Here is an 18,563-nt window from a genome sequence, read left to right as displayed (position 1 = left end):
AAGAGGTCAAAGAAAACAACACCCTGACAAGGTGCCAGGCTGATGATAAATTATGAGGAAAATAGGAAGCAGTGATACTTTGATACTTTTTAAAAAATGGCAAGAAGGAAGTTGGGGAAGTGTTTAGGGTAGATAAAGGTGACTAAGGAAAGGCAAACAGCTCAAGAATCAAGATCTCAGCCTACTTGCAGAACACCTACATCAGGGCGATGAACCCACCTACTCTAGGGAGCTGCACCCCTTAGAGCAATCAGCCATGAGACACCAGAGGGGTAGCGTTCACATAGAGGGAAAGCTGGACAGACAGGAGTGCATAGATAAGGACACAGGGAGGGAGTAGTCAAAGGGAGGGGAGGGAAGAAGAGTTGTTTATGGTTAGGGATGGTAATGGGGGCCATGAAATCAAATGTGCATGAACTGTTGAATGTAAAACAAATTTGCTTTGTGAATTTGCACCCAAAGCACAATTAAAAAAAAAAAAACTCTGGGAACCTGGGCTTTTCGTGGTAGAAGAATCAGATAGACCTCAGACTGCAAACAGATTGTCTCTCCTTTCATCCATCTGTGCCCTTCCTCACACCCTCCTTCTTCCCTGTTGTCAGTTTCTGTTTTCACAAATTGAGCACATACTAGCACAAGACATTGTGTTAAGTCCTGTAGATCAAAATAATTCAGTCTTGAAACTGGCCTTCACGGAGCTTAGGCATTCAGTAGGGATGACAAGCACTGCCCCCTGGTGGCTATAGGGAATGCAAGCAGAGCCTCAGGAAAAGGGCAATAGAGTGGGGCGGTGGGGAGGGGGCAGGGGTCCTGCTCCTTCTACATGTGCATTCTCTTCCCCAGCCCTGTGGGTAGACCCTTGCCAAGGCTATGCGTTCTCATCCTTGGATGGTCTCTTCTCTGCAGTCCTTGTCCATCAAAACCTCCTCTCTGGCAGAAGCTGAGAACATGGCTGACCTCATCGATGGTTACTGCCGGCTGCAGGGGGAGCACAAAGGCTCTCTCATCGTTCATCCCAAGAAAGGTGGGTTTCTACTCCAAGGAAAATTAACTGAATAGTGGATGGTCGCATAGCTGAGCCAAGCAGAGCAGTAGAGGCTAAGCCATTGACTGAAATGTAAGATAAGAAGCTCTGGAAGTGTGGGAATGTCCTTACACAGCTCTGCCTGGATATGACCTGTGGACCCATCTGGGTCCTTAGCAACAAGCTCTCAGCTGAGCCCTGCTGGTCAAAGGTGGCTTGGGTGCTGGCTTCTGGAGGAGAAGCGTTTGTAGCCCCAGAAAGATCAAAGCTAGTGCTAGAACACGAACATAGCTGGTTGCTCCTATGTGGTTTTAGGGTTGGAATCAGGAAGCAAGTATTCGGCTGGAGCATGTGGAAGGTGGGAAGAGGAAAACTGAGAAGTTTTTCTATGGGTAGGATCCAAATATTTGCACTCTGACTCTAAAAGAGAACAGAACGACTGGGAGGGAGAACTTTTTTGTGTTGGGTCCTAAGAGTAGAGGAGAGATCAGACATCCATCCAGGACTGAGTGTTCCCTGGCTCCAACTTCTCCCTTTTTCTCCTCTCTCCTCAGATGGTGAGAAGCGGAACAGCCTGCCCCAGATCCCCATGCTGTGAGTAGAATGGGGAGGCAGGAATAGAGCCCTAGGTTCAGTGTGTATGTGCCCGGGAGAAGGAAGTAGAAATAGGGAGCCTACACACTGATGGTATCTGGCTTCTGGGCCTCAAGGGAGAACATTGGAATCCCAGCATTTTCACAAGTGGCAACTTTTCACTCACAGTAAATACTTTCAGGGATATCCCTATGTCCTAATGAGCTCTGGTGGTATAGTCCCTAAGGCATTTGACTGCTAACCGGAAGGTTGGCAGTTCAAACCCACCAGCTACTCCATGGAAGGAGGACTGCACTATCTACTTCTGTAAAGATTTGCCACCTCGGAAACCCAAAGGAGGTTACTATGAGTTGGAATTGACTCAATGTCAGTGAGTTGGTTTTTTTTTTTGTGTGTGTGTGTGTGGTTAATGCCACCTGGTGTCGTCTTAGAGGGGGTTTGCTCATCCTCTGTCCCCTCGCCTCCTGGCAGCCTGGAGCCATGCTCCCAGGGTAGATGCCATGCTAGCCGTACAGGCAGGGAGAGTTGAGGAAGCAGTTGCCAGGCTCTGAGCCCACGTGGCTTCTGTCCTCTGATCTCGCCCTACAGAAACCTGGAAGATCGACGATCCCACTTCTCAGAAAGCTGCAGCATAGGTAAGACAAACCATATGTCATCCTCAGCTTGTGCCTGTAGTGTCTCCTGCTCTACTTGCTTCTGCTTGCTCTCATGACATCTCCAAAGATTCTCTCAAAGTTATAGAAAAGCAACCTTTTTCCATAACTGCTCAGTAAGGGCTTTAAAATGCCATTCAAATAATAACTAATTTGTATGAGCAGTTAAGGTTCCTGGGTGGTGCAAAGAGTTTCCACTTGGTTACTAATCTGAAGATTGGTGGTACAAACCCACCCAAATGTGGGGCAGAAGAAAGATCTGGTGATTTGCTTCTGTAAAGATTAAAGCAAGAAAACCCTATGGAACAGTTCTACTCTGTACCGCGTGGGGTCACCACCATGAGTCAGAATCGACTCAATGGCAATGAGTTTATTTCAGTTTTTTATTTTTCACTCAGCAGTAATTATGTGGCAGATCCTGTGCTAAACACTTTATAGGCATTTCACCCTCTGGAAACATTCATTTCACAGGAGGGAAACTAGGGTTAAGAGAAGTTAACCAACTTGCCCTAAATGACACAAATGGCAAGTCACAGAGCAGGGACTCAAACCTAGGTACCCTACCTGCAGATTTCTGTACTTAACTTCTAGGCCATGTTACCACTTCTAAACCTGGGATGGAAACAATGGGATGAGCCTGGCTTCTCCCTCTTCCCAGAGGTGTCAGTCTTGGCTCCACTGGCTCTAAGATGGGAGACACATGCTTGAGTCCTGCTGAGGGCTTCTTGTCATTGGGTGGGACCTCTTCCTGTCATTCCAGAGTCAGACATCTATGCAGAGATCCCTGATGAGACCCTGCGAAGGCCTGGAGGTAAGTCTTTGACCTCACCTTGTTGGCCTCCGTTCTGTGAAGCAACATTATAGTGATGCAGGTGACACCACAGAGGGAATTTTCCTCCCTTTCTTTGTCCTCCCCTACATGTGGCTCAGAAATGGGAAAATCTAGGAGCTCTGGTAGCATAGTGCCTAAGGCACTTGACTGCTAACCAGAAGGCTGGTGGTTCAAACCCACCAGCGACTCCTCGGAAGGAAGGTTGGGCAATCTTACTTCTGTAGTGATACTGCCTCGGAAACCCAAGCAGGGGTCACTATGAGTCGGGGCCGACTCTATGGCACATAACAACAATAACATAACAGGACATTTTTATTGAAAGGTGTAATAATTATCTTTTCCTTGTATTGATTGACATTTTGTGTGCCTGTGGTGCTGTGTGGGAATTCTAAAAGCATGGACATGTGGCCCAGCTTTCTGACGGGAGGTGGTGACTCTTCTCTGGGTCTGGGGAAATGAAACATTCTGGATCCCCTTTCTCAGCCCTGCCCCTGGATCCCGGTGGAAATGCTGTGGTGAGGATCTGGTGAACCCTGGGCAGGAGGACAGACAGAACCTGGTGCGAAGGCCTACAGACTCTCAGGTTCCCCAAGGGATGCCAGCTGGCTTCTGCACCATCCAGAATTTCCTGTTTTCCCCATTTTCACAGGTCCACCGTATGGTGTTGCCCGAGAAAATGTGATCCTGGGTCGTATTCTTGGTGAAGGATTTTTTGGGGAGGTGTACGAAGGTGTCTACCAGAACCATGTGAGTTGCAGACTCTTCCCTGACATTCCTCTTTGCTTGTGTGTAGGGTGAGACAGAGTTGCAGGCAGCAGCTATGAAAGAGTGAACCTGTCTACTTGGCACTTGAAGTATTCATGAAATATCCAGGGAAATGGTAGAAGCAAGAATAATTTCTAAGAAGAAGAGAAATACCAAGAAGAATAGTAAAATAGAAGTGAAGCCTAGAGAAATGTGTCTTTGTGAAAGAACACATGGGGAGGAGAAATAGAAATACTGTTCTGAGGAAAGACGGAGCAAGATCTGAAACAGGCATTAGTGTTGCACACACCAATGGGGCCAAACAAGGTTTGCCTTTGTAGTTGTGCTTCTAGCAGACCTGAGAGGGGGAGGGAGACAAGGAAAAGGGCAGAAAATTAAAAATAATAATAATAATAACAAGAGTAAAAAGAGAGAAAGAATCCTGGACAAGGCATCTGGTGGTCTGGACTTGAGCATACCTCAATACACACCTGCTAGCTTTGGGTAGATCACATAACCCCTCTGAGGCTCAAGGTCCTGCATACAACAAGCGGCTTGGCTTATTTAATCTCTAAAGTCCTTTCCAGTTTTAACATATCCTGATTTAGAAGGAAAGCAGGGGAGGGAAATAGAGAAAAGAAAATGAAAAGGGAAGAAGAGGAGAGAAAAAGAAGAAAGGCAGGCAAAAAACACTATGCTGTGGAAAGACAGAAGGTCCCAGAAGATCCCAGAGGTGACCTCCATCTTCCCTTAGCTGACAGCAAATCTTTGTGGGAAGAACACAGTGACAGTGGGGAGGGAGCAACATGTTCTTTTGCATGATAAACTGGACGCAGAGACCTTGAAAACACTCTTGTTGCAGAAAGGGGAGCAAATCAATGTTGCTGTAAAGACCTGCAAGAAAGACTGCAGTCTGGACAACAAGGAGAAGTTCATGAGGGAGGCAGGTAGGTTTTCCTGAGAAAGGACATAGCCCCATGGGCTGGACAAGCCCCCAGAGCCTCCACAGACCTCCAAGATATTCAAGTGACCTTGAATCTGGGAAGGGAAGGGGTGGTGAGTACTTTTGGGCCTTGTCTCAGTGGGGACTTTCACTCCCCTCTTCTCCTGGTTAGAACAAGGCACAATTTCTCCTATTGGATATTTGAGTCAATCCAGCCTATCCTTCTTCTCCCCAATTCTAGTAATCATGAAGAATCTTGACCACCCACACATTGTGAAGCTGATTGGCATCATTGAGGAGGAGCCCACCTGGATCATCATGGAATTGTATCCCTATGGAGAGGTGAGTTAGAGAAGGGGAAAGACCCTAAGGTGAAAACTGGGCCTCTGGTTGAACAGGTCCTCCAGGGTTTGAGGCATTTAGAGCTAGATGCCCTGATGCCTCACTTTCTTCCTTTTGTGTTCATCTGAAACATCCAGGAGACCATTTATAGGAGAAATTGCTGGAGTTACTGGTTTGGGGTTTGGCTTTGCCTGGAAGGGCCAGTGGATGCCTGTGGTCTGGCCTCTGGCTCTATGCAAGGCTGTGTCAGGGATTTTGATGGAACCTTCTTCCCTCCTTCCCACAGCTGGGCCACTACCTGGAGCGAAACAAGAACTCCTTGAAGGTGCTCACCCTTGTCCTGTACTCGCTGCAGATAGGCAAGGCCATGGCCTACCTGGAGAGTATCAGCTGTGTCCACAGGTAGGTGTGGGGCAGGGCAGGCAGCAGAGGCAGTTTGGAAGCCTAAGCTCGTTTATCTGATCCTTGAGAAGTTTGGGGTGGACCAGAGCTCTGGAGTCATTGAGACCTATATTGAATCTGGAGCCCTGTATTGAATCTGGAGACCTGTATTGAATCCTGGTTTTGACCCTGCCTATCTCAGCAACTTAGGGCCACTTTGAATAACCTCTGTGAACATGCTGCCTCATCTGAAAAGTTAAACTAATAATACATACCTGACAGGGTTGTTGTTAAGAGTAAATCCAAAGCTCTAGGTGTCTGATTATCACTCAATAAATTCTAGTTCCCTTCCCTTTGAATTCCAGGAACTAGTTTATCATCTGGCTCAGAGCTTGGTCCCTTCTTGGCACCTCCACTTTGCTGGTTACCACAGCAACACCCTGGGAGTCACATGGCCCAGGAAGAAGGGACTTGGCTAGAGCAGCAGGAGAAAGATCCTGCGGTTTAGGCACTTCCCCAGCCTGAGCAGATAACACTGTCCTAGTTCCCTGGTGTGTCCTGGGCTAATCCATCTTGTGGCTTTTAGCTTGTCCCTTCTCTACCTTGCTTTGCTCCCCATTCCCTGAAAGAATGTTCTTGCCATGGGGGAGGTGACCTCCTAGAGACAGGTTGGCCACTCTGAAAGCACTGGTATGAGTGGGTGGGTTCCTTTCAATCCAACAACATTGATATCAGTTCTGTGGCCGTGTGCATGACACTAAGTTAAGCACTGCTGGAGGATATAAAACTTCATTCATTCATTCAACAAATATTATTGAACTTTTACTCTGTGCCAGGCACTGTTCTAGTCTTTAGGTAAAGTTCTGATCAAAACAGACAAAAATCCTTTTCTTCCTGGAGCTTCGATCTTGTTTGAGAGTAAAATGAAAAATGTAAATATTTATGAGGTAAAGGTGATGGGGTAATAGATTTATTTCCTTTTTGTTCTTGTATTTAAAGTTGTCATGTTTCTAAGTCATCTTTTTGATAATAAAAATAAATTTTAGGGAACAGAGCCTGCCTACGAGAAGTGAGCAAACTAGTCCAGGGTTGAGGAACACAGGTGGCATACATTTAGTGGATGCTACCCCTGGGTGTGCTGAGAGCATAAGCTCTGAAGTAAGGCTGTCTGGACTGAATCCTTTTTCACCAAACCTGCTGAGCAAGCTTCTACAGCTCTCTTGGACCTTATCTCCTCATCTGTACCAGAGGGCTCTGAGGGTCCGTGTTATGAGTTTGAGTATGTAAAGCATTTATGTGATGCTGGCTATTGTGCCTAATAGGAGCCCCTTGATAGTGTTGACAGTTAACATGCTTGGCTGCTATTGCAAGGTTAGAGGTTCAGGTCTACCCAGAGCCACCTTGAAAGAGAGGCTTAGTGATTTCCATCTGAAAAACCAACCATTAAAAACCCTGTGGAGCATAGTTCTACTCTGACACACATAAGGTCACCATGAATAAGAATCAACTCACAGCAACTGTTTTTTTGTCCCACCCCCCACCCCACCCCTGCCCCATGCTGCCTAATCACACATGGAGTCACCATGAGTTGGAATCAACTCAGAGACAACTTTTTTAAATAATCAGAGTAACTATGCTGCTGCTTTTGCTTCTGCTGTTCATAACGATAATAAAAACCTAACAACAATGGAAAGGCAGAATGGGGAAAGAACGGCTGTGGCCGGAAAAATTGTAACATTGTAGAGGTTCATCTCTAAAGAATCTTCACAGTGACAGCATCCTTGGTAAAGGGAGCAATACAAGCAACATCACAGAGGAGAATGTACAAGTCATTTTCTGGGAGCAGCAAACAGGCTTTGAGTTAGAGACTGTGAGAAGGGATCATGGAAGACAAAGTTCAAATGATAAAATGGGAAGAGATGGCCAAAGGCCTGGAATGCCATGTCCGGAAATATGGAGGAGGCAGCCTAGGCTCAGTGTTGTTAAACTGAAAGGAATCCACCCACTTTCCCCAATGCTCTGAGACCACACAACCTCTGTCTCTCCCATCTTCTCCATGGCAGAAACCTCTTTTCAGGGAATGGGGAACAAAGCAAGGTGCAGAAAGGACCAGCTCCAAGCCACAGGATGAACCTAAGCTGAGCTTTAGCAGACAGTCCTGGTGGGAGGTGGGGAGGGAAGGGCTGACCAACATAAGCTTCCCGATTCTACTTTGAAGTCCTAGTCTCAGGCCAATCTTCTTCTCCTTTGTCTTTTGATCCATCTATTTGTATCTCTCTGTGAAGCAATCCTACTCTCATGGGTGGTAGCACCTCACTCTTATCTTCTCATCCTGCTTTCAGGGACATTGCTGTCCGAAACATCTTGGTGGCCTCCCCTGAGTGTGTAAAGCTGGGAGACTTTGGCCTTTCCCGGTACATTGAGGATGAGGAGTATTATAAAGGTGAGGAAAGCCTCTGATTGGACAAACCAAGGTCTCCAGAGGATAGAGTACTTCTGAATACCTTCTGAGTCTTTGATTCTCTAAATAACTCCTGTTGATCTCTTTCCCACCCAAAGCCTCCGTGACTCGTCTCCCCATCAAGTGGATGTCCCCTGAGTCCATTAACTTCCGCCGCTTCACAACGGCCAGTGATGTCTGGATGTTTGGTGAGTGGAGTTTCTGGAAGGCCTGGAAAAGGGGTCAGATTCTCAACCTCTATGGCAGGCTAAGTGGGTGCCTGGGGCTAGGGGCAAAGGTTTAATGCCTTCTCTTCCCCTGGGTTGTAAGAATTCTATTTTGCTGTGGGCACTGAGGAGTCCCAGAAGTGGGGAGACTATTGTGGGTTGAGGGTGACATGGGCTGAGGTCTGACCTTGGGCAGTACTGGTTAATCTTCCTGGGAATGGATGGCTCTTGTGACATGTGTGTACTCCTCAGACTAGCACCAAGGACTAATCTGGGACACTACAGAGGACACTCAAAGACAAAACTTTTGAGGTTTGCTTTGAGGAGGAAGAGGTTCAGGAAGTGGTGACAACAAAACAAGTAATCCATGTACAGTGATTGCAATTAGTCCTGTCAACAGCAGACCTGAAAAAATATCATAATTATGCCTTTATGCCACTTCCAGATCCCACAGAACCCATATAGCTCCTTGTATATGGGGTTGTCTTACTCTCCTAGTGCTGCTGTAACAGAATACAATGAATGGGAGGCTTTAAAGAAAAGAAATTTCTTTCCTTACAATCTAGAGACTAGAAGTCCAAAGTCAGTGTGTGGCTCTAGGGGGAGGTCCTTAGGGGTGGTCAATTTCAGCTTCTAGTGGCCAGTAGTCCTTGAAGTTTCTGCGCTCATAGATTCATCTGCCTCCATAGTCAAATAGTGTCTACTCTCCCTTTCTCCCCCCACTCCCCACCCATGTCTGTGCTTCTGTGTCTAATCTGTTCTTTCTATAACTCAAAAGTGATTAGGTTCAGGACACAAAGTACATTGATATGGCCTCATGAACATGACAAAGAGACCCTATTGCCAAAAGGGATTACATTCACAGGTGTAGAGGTTAGGATTCCAACACATATTTTGGAAGTATACAATCAATTCCTAACAAGAGTCTAGAGAGAGAGAGGCCTTATTTCACTCATAGATGTAGGTATGGGTCGCCAGGTAGATCACCTCAGGTGGGCAAGACCACAGAGGTGCTAGAGTAGGAAGCAAGAAAGCAGCTGGCTGGCTTTGGGATGGAGCACTAATTATTGCATTGGAATCTGGGGAAGATGGCCTTGTCTCTGTGGGTGCCAGTCCTCCCCAACACAGGTTCTGAGCCATCTCCTCCTTCCCCTCAGCTGTGTGCATGTGGGAGATCCTGAGCTTTGGGAAGCAGCCTTTCTTCTGGCTGGAGAACAAGGATGTCATCGGGGTGCTGGAGAAAGGGGACCGGCTACCTAAACCTGACCTCTGTCCACCTATCCTCTACACACTCATGACCCGCTGCTGGGACTATGACCCCAGTGACCGGCCCCGCTTTACTGAGCTTGTGTGCAGCCTCAGGTGAGTGTGGAGGGAGGGGCTGCAAGAAGAGGGCCAATGAAGTAGAATGCCTCCTCAACTCCCAGAGAGCAAGGGTCATCAGACAGCTCTTAGAAGTTTACCAAGGACTTCCCTAAACAAGAGGTAATCAGGGTCCCATCACAGCTCTATCTAGCAGGTGTTCTTGTCCCTCTGCCTTATGGATGATAGAATAAAGGTTGAGAGTTTGTGGCTTGCCCAAGGTAGGAAGGGATGGGGCTTTAACTTGAACCCAGACCTTCCTTCTGACCAACAATGACTTATGCACCCAAATGGAATCAGCCAGTCCTTGCAACAGAATCACAGTGCCAAATATATATCACAGAGATACTAGTAGCTCTGTCAGCAACAAAAGGTTGAAACCAGCTTCACTATCAGATATGAACTTGGAGAAAAGGTCAACCTAAGTAAGCCTCGCTCATCATAGTAGCTCTCAACACTGAACACAGTATCTTACTGATACCGTGCTCTCAGGAAATATTTTTTAGGTTTGACTCAAAAGACTGAACCAGACTTTAATTGAAGTGACTGAGCTCTTTGTAAAGGTTGAAAGCACACCTTCCAGATGCTGGGACTGGGGTGTGCAACCTGCTTTCTCAGAAATACTCTCTTCCTTCTCTTCTCACTTTTGATCTTTCTCTTGTTGTAAATATACACAGCAGAACATACACCAAGTCAATAATTTCTACATGTATAATTCAATGAAACTGATTGTACATTCTTCAAGTTGTGTGACCATTCTTACCTTCCTTTTCTGAATTATTCCTCCCCCATTAACATAAATTCACTGCTCCCTAAGGTTCCTATCTAACCTTGCAAATTACTGTGGTCCATTTGATCCCATATAGATAGTTCTTTAAAAGAGCACAGTGCTCAAGGCAGACATTCTTTATTAAGTAAGCTAAACTGTTCTTTGGTTTTAAGAAGATTTCAGAAGATATTTTTAGTTTAAGGTTTAACGATTATCTCAGGGCTATAGTTTATGGAAGGAGCTCTGGTAGCATAGTGCCTAAGGCACTTGACTGCTAACCAGGAGGCTGGCGGTTCAAACCCACCAGCCACTCATCAGAAGGAAGGTTGGGCAATCCTACTTCCGTAGTGATACTGCCTCGGAAACCCAAGGAGGGGTCGCTATGAGTCAGGGCCAACTCGACGGCACATAACAACAACAACAATAGTTTATGGGGTTCATCCAGCCTCCATGTCTCTAGAAAGTCTGTATTCCAGGAGAATCTGTTCCTTGCTTTCCCCAATTTTGATCAAGATTCTTCTGTAGAATCTTTGATGAAAGCATTCAATAATGCTAGCCATCATTAATGGCACCATCTAGTTCTTTTCATCTTGTGGCAAAGGAAGTAGTTGTTCATGGAGCCAATTAGCCACACATTCCATTTCCTTCTTCTATTCCTGATTCTCTAGCGAGAAATTTTAAAAATGGTATCAAGAGAGTGACCCAGGTGTTACCTCTTCTTTCTGAACAGAGGGTGGGAGCTGAGAGTGTGATCCTTCTCAGGTGCCCAAGAGTATCCCTTGAGTACCATGAAACCAGTGGTGAGGGTGTTGTCAAAGATCATCACAGTGTTCAGGGTCCTCTAGTGTTTGTTGCACATACTTGCTGTCAGCTTCCCCTGGGGTCTGGCTTCTTTTGGCCTACTTTAGGGTGGCACTTAACAAGCCAAACTTCTCCTTAAAGAAGCAGATTATAGCTATTTTGGGATTTTCAAGCCATACAATATCTGTTTTAATTAATAAACTCTGCCACTGTCGCATGTAAGTAGCCATAGACAATATGTAAATGAATAGGCACTGAAACTTAAATTTAATAAAATTTTCATGTCATTAAATGTTTTTTTTTTCTTTTCCCGAACCATTTAAAATTATAAAACACAAAACAAAACAAAACATTTTTAGGTTGGAGGCCACACAAAAATAAGTGGAGGTCGCATTTGGGCCTTGAGCCTCTTTTGCTGACCCCACTTTAGGGAATCTAGTAGGTAATTAAATTTAAACACTGTCATTTCTAGAGTTGTCAACTCTTTTTTTTACTGAGGTTAAAAGAAAAAAAAAAAAAGCCTTCAGGAAATGCGTTTGGGGGAGGCACAGGGACCCAAGGGAAAGGTGCTGGGAGTTCCTGGGCTGGGGACAGCGGGGATGACACTTGACACTGCATTTGTTTGGAGGAGCAGGGCCTCCGACACAATCTACAAAACCTCCAGATTAAAAGGCCTTTCTATGTCTGTTTATCCTTCACTGACATTCCCAATCAATTCTAGACTCATTTGTTTGCTCCTCATAAGGGACAGTCAAGAACCCAAAGGTTCCAGAATAAAAGTATCTGAAAGGTACAATTTGTGAGTGTGAAATCACTGGGTAATGAGGGTGGGGTCTTACTTAATTCTTAGGCCTTGGAAATCCCAAGAAGGGTGGCAGGGTGTCCATCTCTGGGCTATGAGGTGTGCCTGATTAAAGCCACCTTGTCCCCACCCCCCACCATGGGTAGAGTTAGGCAGAGGCTTTTCTGGTGTGATCTGAAGGATGCTTAAAGCTCCAGATGGCCCCAGGAGACCCCACTTAGTGATGCTACAGCCTGACATTCCTCCTTTAGAGTTAAGACGGGATGAGATCAGTGTTTCCGAATTTTTGGAGGGTAGGGAAGACTCTTTCAAAGTCAAATTTTGAGATTCCTTCCATGTAACAATCATTATGCTTTTATAATCCATGAATTGACAAAATGCAGTCTAAAGTGAATTTATTTTTTAATTAGACATAATTTAATGCATATGCATTTGAAACATTAATACCAAACACTGTACATCAGTTGTACACAATACTTGGTTTACACACAATACATGGTACATATATGAATATATGCATTCACGAACCCCTGCAATTAAGTCCAGAGTCCCTGGGGTGTAGATTCCCATTGAGAACCACTGGGTTGGGTAATTACAGATGAAGCCTCCAGTCAGCATGCACTGAGGAGAAAATTCACAGCCCTTCCCCATTAATAAACATCAGGGAGGTGTTGACGGGAAGGACTTTGGACACCTTAAGCTCTTAAGGTAGCATTATATGTGACAGTTAATGAAAACTAAGAGATGTACAACATAGACCCGGGACATGCAGTTGCCTGGGGACATCAGAAATCTTTGTAGGGGAATGGTGGCAACAGCAGTTACAGGAGGACAGGAGAAATGGGCAGGTGGGACTGGAGATAGGATTCCCCTGCCCCTGTGAGCTGGGACTAGCTCTCAAGGATGTTTTCCCACCTTGGATCCATTCCTGTGAGCTTACCAGAATCAGTATGGGGACACAATGCTTGTCCTACACACAGCACTTGGTACACACAAATATACACAATCCAGCTTGTCTCAGAAAGATCTGCCCAGGCTACTCTGCAGGAGATGAAAATGGAATTCAGTGACTGTCATCCAGGCCTCTCTGGGCTTCATTGGGGTGCAGAGATGTTCCTCTGAGGGACAGCTGACTTTGACTTTGTTTCTCTCTCCTTATCTGATTTGACTTCCTGACAGTGACATTTACCAGATGGAGAAGGACATTGCTATGGAGCAAGAGAGAAACACTCGCTACCGAGCCCCCAAAATCTTGGAGCCCCCAGCCTTCCAGGAACCCCCGCCAAAGGTAAGCCAAGCTCTAGCCTTATCATTCCATGAGTCATAGCAAAGCCGGGCCCCTCTCTGGCCCATTCCCAGCCTGATTATGTAATTTGCCTCTTGCTGCATGGGCAAGACAGCCACTCCTCAGAAGGAAGGCTGGGCAATCTACTTCTTAGTGATACCACCTCGGAAACCCAAGGAGGGGTCACTATGAGTCGAATCCGACTCGATGGCAGTGTGTGTGTGTGTGTGTGTGCGTGTATGGGCAAGATGCTTCCCTGCCCATCAGCACTGAACTCAACCCTTGTCATATCATTGCCCTGGAAGTCTGGATGGAATCTGAGACAGCAGACCTTGTGTGAAAGCTGAGTCAGGAAATCATCCTGGAAAAGTTTCCCTTAAGAGGCTAGAGCAGTTTTCTTTTTAGATTTTTTTTTCAGGCACATTAGATTCCCCTGAGGACACATGATCAGAGAGTATCCTTGGGCTGCTTAGGTACAGTCTGTGTTTCATGCCTTCTATGACATTCTTGGGCTCAGGTGCCAGTGCCTGGCTGCAACACCATTATATGGTTAGGTTTTGAGGGCCATGCCCAATATGCCTTTTCTCACCATCCCCCTAGGTAGGACATGCCCTGGCCCTTCCCTCAGGGCCCAGCTCAATTTTTATCTCCTCCATGAAGCTTTTGTGATTGCCTGACCCCTCAGTGACCTCCTACCTCTGAATTCCTGTAGCTCTTCATTGCTTATTTGGTAGGTGCTCGATGTATAGCTAGGTTACACAGGGGGAGAGAGAGGTCCTTAACCTCAGGAGGACAAAGAGGTTAGCCTCTTTGTATCTTCCTGTCATTCTGCACATAATTGGTGCTTCATAAGTGGATGCAACGTGATTTAAATAACAACTTTGTCTGTCATCTCGTCTTCATTCTGAACAACCCTGACCTGGATCCAACCTGATATGCCCTACATGAGTTATTCTCACTCAGAAAGGAGAAGCATCACATGGAGGGATGACTGACATACCTGTTTTCTCTCTGCAGCCTAGCCGGCCCAAGTACAGGCCCCCTCCACAAACCAACCTTCTGGCTCCCAAACTGCAATTCCAGGTACATATATAACCAAAGGGATGGGAAAGTTCTCGTCCATTCTTCATCTAGGTCATCACAAAATGCCATTCTTGTGCCTTTGAAGAGCGACAATCTCCCACTGGGGAATTTGAACTCAGAGTACCCAAGAGCAAGAGTAAAAATGGATTTCTACCAGGCTGTCCTTGTCTATGAAGACTTGCCTTAAGCCCAGCCCATCAGCTTCTCAGAGAATGTCCACAGTGTCTGCTGCTTCTTGTGCCTGCCTACAGCTTAAGTCTCCATGTACAAGGCTTCCCTGGGTCCCTGCCCTGAGCAGAGTCCTGTGAGAAGGACTCCCAGGGACTTGGGGATAGTTAATGTTCTCCAGAGCATGGAATTGTTCCCTGGAGTTCCACACAGAGGCTCCTGCCCTGAATCTGCATGGCCAGTGAAGAGGGGTCCCATCTGAGCTTTCCTCCCACCTCCATCATACCAAGGCTGGATGTTCTTGTTGCAGAATATCTTTGTCCTGTGTCTCTCTTGCATCTAGATCATGGATAACCAAGCTCCTCTCTTTTCCTCTCTTATATTTGCCAGCTCAGAGTCACTGCTTGAAAATGGAGCATCCCAACCAACAGAAACAATGCCTGTTTGTTTGGTGCTCCTTGCAGAAAGCACCACTACATGGTCATATACCCCAGTATCCAAGCAAGCCCAGCCAAGATCTAGCAGATAAATCTTCACATAAAGAAAAAACCTTGATTCAGAAGATAAAAACAATAGCCTTAAAAAGAAATGTAAACTGTTATTTATAACAGTGATTTTAATTTATTTATTTGCTTATTTGTATAGATATATATACACAGGCCCATACATATTCATGCACGCACATGAATATATGTAACTGCATATAAATATGTGTGTATGTGTATACACACACACACACACATACACAGGCTATCAATTTGTAACATGACTATGAAATTTAACTCTATTCCAAAGACTCCTGAGGGAAGAGACATTTTCACTATTGACAGTAGATCAATAACACACAGAGTCCCTGGTGTATGCTGAGCATCATGGGGAGAAATGTTAGATGAATGAGAGGACACAGTGGCTGTGTTGACTGCAGCCCAGAGCTGTGTACATTTCTCCACCATGTCTCTCAGACAGGGCTGATGAAATACTCACACCATGCTCCTGGAAAGCAAGTCCTTCTCCAGAGTAGCGCTGTATCCCCCTAACCAAGTTGCTTGTGTGTCATCTCTGTGCATGTGTTTGTAGCAGCTAATTGTCCACTTTCTTGCCTTGTCCCTGTGCCTTGTGCTTCTCTGCTTCTCCTGAATAGGTACCCGAGGGTCTGTGTGCCAGCTCACCTACGCTTACCAGCCCTATGGAGTATCCATCTCCTGTAAACTCGCTGCACACCCCACCTCTCCACCGGCACAATGTCTTCAAGCGCCACAGCATGCGGGTAAGAGGGCTCTGCATGCTGGATCCCAGCCTGTGCTGAGGAGGTTGCTGGAGGGGTGGTGACGTGGGATACTGGGAACCCTTTGTCCTCAGGCTCAGGAGTTGCCCTCCACGCTGCCAGGTGCCAGGCAAGCCACCAAGTGAATCTGGAATGCCTTTTCATTTGAAAATATCTGGACCTGCCCTTGTCCATACTCTCATGATGTGGGAACTGATGTAACATGTGTCCCTTTCCTGACCCCTGGGGATTGACTAGTACACAATAGCATGGGGCTCGCAGGCAGGAGATAGCCAAGTGTGATGGTGCTGGAGAATTAAAGATTCTGAAGTCTCTGCCATGTTCTGCCCCCTTCTTGCTTCATTGCTTTGGTTGCTAAGTCTCTCCTCAGTTGAAGGAAGGGCTTTTTGTGGCTGCCACTTCTGCTGCTTTTGTAAAAATTGTTGCTATAGGGGAAGGAGCTTAGGGGCTAGTGTGGATGCAAGTTCATTAACTGGCTAGAGCAGAAGCTAAGCCAACCCAGGAGGAGAGAACCCTCCCTAGTCACCTCTTTGTCATCAAAGAAACTCTAAGTGTTTGGTGAAATAATTTCTGATTTTCAGGTCTTATAAAAAGAACTGCCTTTGCATATAGCCAGACACCTACTTGCCACCACCCATCTTCAATACAGATGGCCCCTTGTGGTGGTCGGTTGCCAGAACACTTTCAGTTTGATGTACAGGACTTAACTAAGTCTTGATGGCGGACAAAACAGACTAAAACCCATGTTATTTTAGCTCTAATTCTATATAAATGCATGACACTTTAGGGCAGGACTAGCAGCTTTTGTTCCATTGTGCGTGGTGTCTCCATGAAGCTGGGGCTGACTCCACAACAGCTAACAATACATGACCCTAAATTTTTTTTAATTAATATATGTTTATTATAATAGATTTGGAAAACTTGGGAAAGTATGTTGGTATACTTCTGCCCCAGTATTCTTAATTTAGTAAGATTTTTTAAATGAGTAAGGTAATAAGGAATCTAGCCATGAAGAATATTGTAAAGTAAAATTTCCCTAGCCTACCTCATTTCCTCTTTTGTATTACTTTAACCAATTTTATATCTTAGCATATACTTAGCAATAATGAAACTGAATTTTTAAGCATACACTATCATTTAGGTAATATTCAGTTCCTCCACCCTCCTACCCTTGACCCTTTATTCAAATTAATTAAGTTTTAGTGAGTTTTGCTTAAAAACATGTTTTTTTTTAGAAAGAAGTGAATGTGCACATTTGAGGGGTGGCCTTGCCTTTGTGTATGCTCCACTTCACTGGGAAGACTTTGTTCAGTCCCATAAAGACAGATTGTGCAGCAGGAAAAAGACCTTTTGTGTCAAGAGTTTAGAAGTTCTTGCCATAAAGGGAGTCAGTCTAAAAGAACATAACAAGTGTTTCTTTAAATAACCAAAACAAAAACATTAAAAATATAACCTCCATTTGTATGACACATATCAGAAAAAGGAAGAAAGCCTCTTCCAGATAGAATGCTGAAAAGGTATAATTGGCCCCCTGCAAAGCATTTGAAAGCATTTAACATAAAAATTCAGAGATGGTTTTCCCACAAAAACAATTTTTCTGCCAGCTGACCCTACAACCTGACTCATCTGAGAGTCTGTAGCATGCCATGATAGTCAGGAAGGCAGCAATCTGTCTCTTCAATATCTCATGATTGAGATAAAAAGAATAATGAAATTCAGCTAACTATATAGTACAGTGTGCACTAGTGCTTGCAAGGTGCTGTCCTAGATGCTGAAGGGAGAACAAAACATTCTGATGGTGTAGTACCTAAGGCATTTGACTCCTAACCAGAAGGTTGGTGGTTCAAACCCACCAGCCACTCCGCAGAAGGAAGGCTGGGCAATCTACTGCTGTAAAGATTTACTGCCTCGGAAACCCAGTAGTGGTCACTATGAGTCAGAATCGATTCGATTGTAGTGAGTTTGGTTTTGGTTTGGGCTTCAAGTTGCTTACAGTCTGCTAGCAGGAGCAGATCACTGGCAAGCACCTGTAACACAAGCCAAAAGCTATGAGTGTCATGTGGAGATACAGCAACATGCGGTGGAAGTTCAGAGACCAGACCAACTCCCTCCAGATTGTCCAAATCTTTCCCATCCTTCATCTGAGTCCTGAAGGATGGGAAAGATTTGGACAAGAAGAAATTGGGATGCAGGGGATGGAAGAGGCAGAGGTATCAGTATGAGCTAAGATTTAGTGGAGGAAAAACAGGGCAAGTGTGAGTGCTTTCAGTTGGAATAAGGAAAGGTACATGTGGAGGTAGAAATAAGGCTGGCAGGATGAATTGTAGCCAAATTACAGAAGGTGTCACGGCTTGTGAGAGTCCTTTCTAAACTCAACAGTACCTGGCTCCTTTTAAGAGTGGCCAGCAACGTAAGTATTACTGCCTAGTAAGAATACCCAATGTATATCTCAGCAAAGTAAATCTTATAGAGAATCATTTTTTAAATCTCATTTTTCTCATTGAGTTTTATTATGAACTTGGAAGACATAGAGACAAATGTTACAATATATGCTAAAATAGTTGGCGAGATGATGTGTTAGACTGGGTTCTCTAGAGAAACAAAAAACAGTAAAGCTTATATATATGTATATATAGAGAGAAATTTATCTTAGGAAAATGGCTCACACACTTATAGAAGCTGGCAAGTCCAAAGTTCCTGGAGCAAATGTCAAGCTGGAGGCTTTTCCTGGCTCTTGCAACTGCAGGGACTGAGGAGCTCAAGGCTGGCAGGCAGTACACCGGCTGTTGACTCCAAAGAATGACGAATCCAAGATCTCCAGGCCAAAT

The 18,563-nt window shown here is 45.3% G+C and overlaps 1 protein-coding gene across 1 annotated transcript in view; it reads left to right on the top strand.

The window, feature by feature from the left end:
* The window catches only part of PTK2B (protein tyrosine kinase 2 beta), a 117,547-nt gene that overhangs the window by 86,107 nt on the left and 12,877 nt on the right, over positions 1-18,563 (top strand). Inside the window, exons 10-23 of the mRNA XM_007938735.2 lie at positions 907-1,024; positions 1,579-1,618; positions 2,207-2,253; positions 3,032-3,082; positions 3,753-3,850; positions 4,710-4,794; positions 5,032-5,132; positions 5,419-5,534; positions 7,856-7,956; positions 8,073-8,162; positions 9,338-9,542; positions 13,094-13,202; positions 14,217-14,282; positions 15,592-15,717. Coding sequence (XP_007936926.1) covers positions 907-1,024; positions 1,579-1,618; positions 2,207-2,253; positions 3,032-3,082; positions 3,753-3,850; positions 4,710-4,794; positions 5,032-5,132; positions 5,419-5,534; positions 7,856-7,956; positions 8,073-8,162; positions 9,338-9,542; positions 13,094-13,202; positions 14,217-14,282; positions 15,592-15,717 — 1,353 coding nt within the window. The remainder of the gene's footprint in view (positions 1-906; positions 1,025-1,578; positions 1,619-2,206; positions 2,254-3,031; positions 3,083-3,752; positions 3,851-4,709; positions 4,795-5,031; positions 5,133-5,418; positions 5,535-7,855; positions 7,957-8,072; positions 8,163-9,337; positions 9,543-13,093; positions 13,203-14,216; positions 14,283-15,591; positions 15,718-18,563) is intronic.

This window comes from Orycteropus afer, unplaced genomic scaffold (genome assembly GCF_000298275.1).
Source record: "Orycteropus afer afer isolate SDZICR_OR568_19922 unplaced genomic scaffold, OryAfe1.0 scaffold00053, whole genome shotgun sequence".
NCBI classification, from domain to species: domain Eukaryota; kingdom Metazoa; phylum Chordata; class Mammalia; order Tubulidentata; family Orycteropodidae; genus Orycteropus; species Orycteropus afer.
The sequence above is the reverse complement of the archived record's forward strand: the minus strand, read 5'-3'. Positions and strand labels throughout refer to the sequence as shown.